The following is a 5,748-nucleotide window of genomic DNA, read 5'->3' as shown; positions in this document are numbered from 1 at the left end:
AGGTTTTCAAAGTATTCAAGAAATACACTTAGGGAACATATAAAATACAACAGTGTGGAAATCTCCAGAAGTACTTTAATACAAAAAATAATATTTCAGTGAAAACAACACAAGTAGTTCAGATCACATAAAACAGTTGTGAAAAACAGCTTTCAAATGGATAAATAAACCACCTTGTGGTGCCCTCCAGGTATTCAAAAGTTCAGAAAATAACATGCATTTATGTTCTCTGTTGACCCATCTTGACTCATGTTTTAGTGTGTTTGAAATCATTTTAGAAATATGTGAAACAAAGCAGAGATTATTTATTTTTATGAGACGGTATTTTTCAAAAATGTCTGCAAAGTAATAAAAACCCACAATGGTTTCTACTAGACCTGAGCCTAATATTCCCAGAGGTCAAACAGGTAATTACAAATATAAGCACCATTTATTAGATTATAGGCAGAATTTTCCCGAGTGCCTTAAAAACATTTGCTGTATTTGACACATTGCACCATTCCTGTGCTGACTCATTGGGGTGTTGAATGAGCAGTAAAGTGAAACTAAGACTAAAACGATTCTGAAATGTAAGAAGAAAAAAAAATATGGCGTGTAAAGAAAAACAATGAATGTGATGTTTTTAAGCAAGATTAATAGATGGGACACTTTTAGTCATTTCACATAAGGTGTAAAAATATTTTAAAAGGTAGGAAATAGATGGAGACAAACAGCCCATTTTAAAGGCAGAATAGTGTTTTAGCCAATGTGGTGCAGATGATAACACAACAGGCCAAATTTCCCAAAGTTAAGTGGCAGCTGCAGCAGAGGTTGTGGAACAAAAGCCCATCTAAGTTCAGCTATAAGTGCCGAATGATTACAATGACTTGACATTAAACGCTACTATAAAATCAAATTCCATTGCACAAATGATACAGTTATCACAAATACTTAGGTGCAGATATTTACAGATAAAGCGTCATTTGGTTTTACAGTAGACTGTTTAACAGCGCCATCAGCATGTCCATGCAAGCCGAGGCTAAAGTACCCACTGATGGCTGTTTACTGACCTGTGCAAAAAACACTTAAATATAAAAACTGATCCATAACAACCAATCATGCTCACAGTTCAATAATACGTTTGATTGTAGAAACAGTTCACTGTCTAGAGACAGTTTGGGCAGTGTTTGTTGAGTTATACTTTGCAAGAAATTGTCATATGTGCCGCGATTTCAGAATCTGCTACTAAGTTCAAACTGATGACGTCTGTGCAAATTCGCTGGGGGCCTTGCTCTGCAGAGTGCCAGAAACTGTGTCCGAGTCCAGCAGCTCCACTATGCTGTAGGGGGAACAGTCCTCCAGGCCCAGTTTCCCGCAGGCCCAGCCACAGAAGCCTTTCTCCAGGTCTCGCACGGCCTGCCACCACTCACTGAAGGCCCAGGACACCTGCACCACGGCGGAGTACAGAGCCAGCGACAGCGCCAAGGGCATAATGAGCACAGGGTAGAAGATGATGAGGAAGGGACAAATTGTGATCTTGTGCCAAAACGTCCGCTCCTCGTTGTACACCAGGAAGACGTTGTACCAGGTGAGAGTGCCGTAGTAGAAGGAAGTGATGAAGGAGAGGAGGAAAACCACAGGAGCGCACGATATGCTCCATAGGATTACATGGGGCCCCTGACACACTCCTAAGGTGCAGGTGCGTTTGGAGCCCTCTCCCGCCTCACACTCTGCGTTGAGACGCTCTTTTGACTTGGCCAACTCCCTCAGCTCCTTCTCTGTCAAAGTGACATGTATATCTACCACCTGACCTTTCTTTTTTCCACGTGTGATGGTGCCTGTCAGGGTCACGTAGCGGCTGTCCGGAGGAAGATTCCAGCCTCCTCCTGTGGAAAGATGAAACCATGTGATGGACAAGTTTTTGACAAACAGGTCTTTGTAACTCTAACACAACGTGACAGCTCTCTCACCTTCACCTGTAGGCGTGCAGAGGAACTTTGCTCCCTCTTCAGTGCTCCTCTCTCCTCCGTCCTCACCACTCTGGTCCTCTCCGGGCGCTCGCTCCACTTCCGAGCGGTACACGATGATGGACTCCGGACGTGGCTCTTTCTTCTTCCTCCTCTTCCTCCTCATGGAGGGTCCCACTTCTCCATCGTCCGCATGGCTCCCCGATGCGTCTGATCTTAAGGAGACCATCTGGGGGCTGCTTTCTCCTTCTGTCTGAGCCTCCTCTACCTGTGCCATGACCTCTTTAACACGAGTGAACTCTGGCTGTCAGGCTACTTTCACTAAAATAGGAAGTAGCAAATTACAAGGTAATGCACATTCACAAAAACAGACCAACAAAGAGAAAAGCAGAGAATTGGGAAAAGCTGGTTTGTTTTATCTTGTCTAACAATTATCTTGGTCCAGAATTGTATCTTTTTTTTTCCTGCATGCGCTGGTTGCAAACTGATTACATCCAGGAAATGTCACTAATTTGAATGAATAGAAGAAAAATACATCAAGAATGCGCGATAGCCTACATTTTTGTTCGGGTTAGGGACAGCACTGATTGTTCAAGTGCTGCAAACACATATAAAAACCCATAATCCAAACCTTTCTACAGAGTTAAAACGACCACAGACGGGTGGATCAATGCATTAACTGGCATAGGAAAAGTGTTAAATCGACAAAGCAACCCTTCATACATCTGATCCCCTCCCATTTAAATCCCACCCATGTCCGCTCTTTTGTCTGCTAAACGCCACCCGGCGAAAATGAAATGCTACTTGAACGTTCTTCCCCACAAAATTAAAATATTACCTTTAAAAGAAAAGATCTGCGGGCTAGAGAATCCGAACCGTGCGGAAAGAAACCGGATTTATCTGACACATCGCAGGAATAACACACGCATCACAGCGTTGTGTTCTTGAACTACACAGATGTATTACGCAAATTACGCAAAATCATTTCTAGAATAGCTTTAATCCCCGCCTTTACGCAAACCCCTAAATTTACGTCAATCCTCGTTCCAGAGCGGAAATGATAGTGCGAAAGCTCATGCATATGCATAGACAACCGTAAAATAAACAAGTGTTTCATAAGTCCATTTACATGTTTAAAAATACAATAATTTATTATAGATAAATAAAGCGTCAGATATTCACTCAACATTTATTATTTATTTTATTTGAGGCTAGCGGGGACTCATTTACAAGAGGGACCTGTCAGATAAATGTCAGATAAATAGTGTTAACTTACTTTTTATGTGTATGAATGTTTCTGTTCAATGCTTTGAGATGACTTCTGTTGTGACTTGGAGATATATAAATAAACTGAATTGAACTGAATTTCAGAAAATTTTAAAAGCTGCATTTTTTTTTCTTCAACGGACGTTTTTCCCCGTTTCCTACAATTTTAATGTTAATGACGTCACGAGGTCGAACTACAGTGCAACAGCGCATGAAAAAAACTAAACCAAAATCTAGTAGCTAATTAACCTTTTCCTGTTTTGTGAAGGTATTTTGATAGTTTCTAATTTAAATTAGATAACAGTTTTAACTCATATTGTTGGGTATATGATAGGTTATTAAAAATTTATCAAATAATTTTTATTTCCTTAAAGAAAAGTTTTTGTGTTGGGTTTTGCCATTTCGAGTTTGTTAGCTAACAAGCTAACATCTGGTGTAAAAATGAAGGAGGAGCAGAGTTCAATTAATAATCTCGACAGACTCGTTTTTCAGTTGGGTAAGTTAATTTTTTATGAATTTTGACGAAGGCTCTTTTCTTTTAATGTTGTTTATTTGGCCTTATGTTGTTTTTTTATTTGGTCTCATCATTAGCTAGCTAGCTACCGACAAGTTACAAATTAATGATGTTTTCCTGCTGTTTCTGCTGTTTTTGTAGCTGTACAAACTCGGGAACTGTCTCAAAAGAAGAATGAACTCAAACAGCAAATTAAAGGTACGTCTTTTTATTACTACGTTTACAATTGTCCAAATTAAGTGTACAATGGTAGTCTAGCCTAATATGTTGATGTCATTTATAAAATTCCTACCCCTTTCATAATTTCTTTTTTTTTGTTTGTTATCTTTGCTTAACTTAAAGTCCATTTTAAATTAATCACAAAACAACAATAAAAACACATAAAAAAAATCAATAAATCTTTTATTCTTTTTTACTTCAGCAAAGCATTTCCCTTTGAATGCAGACATAGTCCTGCCTCTATTGTTTAAGGTTTCCTGCTTTGGTTTTCTTTAGCTTAGACTGTATTGTCTTTAGACACAAGTGCACAAGACTCATACATGGCCCACAGAGGATTAGGATGATAAATAAAAGAAAGAAAGAAACACATCACTACACATTTATTAGAAACACTAACAAATAGTTTTACACATCTTCCTTTATTCATCAGTTCTACTCATTTGATATCAGTTGATCAATTTCCAGTAAGTCTAATTGGGTTTTGTCAACAGTCTGCAGAGATGACATTGCTGAGAAGAAGTCCTACATTGGAACAACCCAAGAAAATGTCAAGAAACTTGAAGAACGAGTCAGCGTGTTGCAGAGTGCTGTGATGAAGAATAAAGAAAATGCAAAAACGTATGATCATGTAACAATGTTGGGATAAGCAAGTGAAACTTACGCCAAACTCTGATAGATCCTTGTCAATCATAAACTAATTTTAAATATGAATGTCACAACAGGTGGATTGTATTGTGGTGTTTGTGTAATACTTTTTGTAACTCATGAAACTCCAGCATGAAGGTGACCAACGAGCGGCTTCTTCAGTACAAACAGGCGCTGAAAACAGAACTGGAAAGCAGAAAAGCCAGCTACAACAATGACCTGTAGGTTCCATTCACACTTTTATTTATGATTAAAGAACATTTTCTGCCATTATATTGAGAAAGCCCAATTGTTTTTTACTTTTAAACCAACAAGGGAGGTCTTTGAAGAGAGGATTTCAAGCTACAGGAAGACACTGCAGTCGTTCAAAGAATGTTATCACCAAAGTCCTCTTGCTCAAAAGTTACTCGCCCTGCAGGCTGAAAATGAGAAAATCGAGAGTCGAATTAAAGCCTGGGATGATCAAATAATGACCAAACAGAAGGAGCTGGATCATCTCACTGGTAATAAACTTTTGTTTCATTACTCAGTGTTCTGGTTAATCTGAAATGTTTATAGGCATTAAAAGCTTTTAATTTGTGTCTCAACAGATCTGGCAGCGAATGCTTTTTCCACTGAGGAGCCACCAGACACGTGAATCTCAGACTTCCTGAACATTAATGCGTATGGATGAAATAAAGCCCACATTTTTACTGATAAAGTTTTATTTTACTATGCAGTGTCTTTAAAGAACAACCCACAATAGAACAAGAAGAACAATCGGAGCATCAGACGAAGGAGGACAGTGATTCTTCCATTATTGACATCTCATCTATTCATCTCAACCAGACAGATGTACTTGGATACAGAATTTTGGCATTTAAAAACACATAGTTTAAGCAGTTGTGCCATTAAAAAACTAAATGTGTTATCAACTTGATATTCCAGAAAGAAGATGAAACTTATGCAAAGGCAAATACTGAAGAGATTCATGAGCAACACGCCATGCAGGATCCACCCACCTGTTTTGCTTCTCCTGAAAAAGCGAACAAAGAAACATGGCCCTATCGGCAGGTAAATGGTATTAACCTCCTAGGACCTGGCATCCACATAGGCAAGAGTTTGTGTCTTAGGAGGTTAAAGACATGTTCAGTACTGTAAAACCTGAAGCAAATTAAT

At 38.8% G+C, this 5,748-nt stretch overlaps 1 protein-coding gene and 1 long non-coding RNA gene across 2 annotated transcripts; one reads left to right on the top strand and one right to left on the bottom strand.

The window, feature by feature from the left end:
• Positions 1–1,057: 1,057 nt before the first annotated feature.
• On the bottom strand, positions 1,058–2,893 carry tmem169b (transmembrane protein 169b). Its single transcript, XM_037686390.1, has 3 exons — positions 2,785–2,893; positions 1,950–2,267; positions 1,058–1,865 (listed from the first exon to the last, which is right to left on the bottom strand). The coding sequence occupies exons 2-3, from the start codon at positions 2,221–2,223 to the stop codon at positions 1,231–1,233; spliced, it is 909 nt and encodes a 302-aa protein (XP_037542318.1). The 5' UTR covers positions 2,224–2,267; positions 2,785–2,893; the 3' UTR covers positions 1,058–1,230.
• Positions 2,894–5,026: 2,133 nt separating this feature from the next.
• LOC119419091 lies at positions 5,027–5,414 on the top strand. Its single transcript, XR_005187240.1, has 3 exons — positions 5,027–5,093; positions 5,181–5,223; positions 5,310–5,414. It is a non-coding gene; the product is annotated as an uncharacterized LOC119419091 (long non-coding RNA).
• Positions 5,415–5,748: the final 334 nt, after the last annotated feature.

This window comes from Nematolebias whitei, chromosome 13, assembly GCF_014905685.2.
Source record: "Nematolebias whitei isolate Nwh7 chromosome 13, NemWhi1, whole genome shotgun sequence".
Classification (NCBI taxonomy): Eukaryota; Metazoa; Chordata; class Actinopteri; order Cyprinodontiformes; family Rivulidae; genus Nematolebias; species Nematolebias whitei.
Note: the sequence above shows the minus strand (reverse complement) of the source record. Positions and strands in the feature narration are given on the sequence as shown.

Coding starts and splice junctions, on each gene's coding strand:
- tmem169b (XM_037686390.1), bottom strand. CDS start 2,223: ATGGCACAGGTAGAGGAGGCTCAGACAGAAGGAGAAAGCAGCCCCCAG. Junction 1,866..1,949: donor CTGCACGCCTACAGGTGAAG/GTGAGAGAGCTG, acceptor ATCTTTCCACAG/GAGGAGGCTGGAATCTTCCT.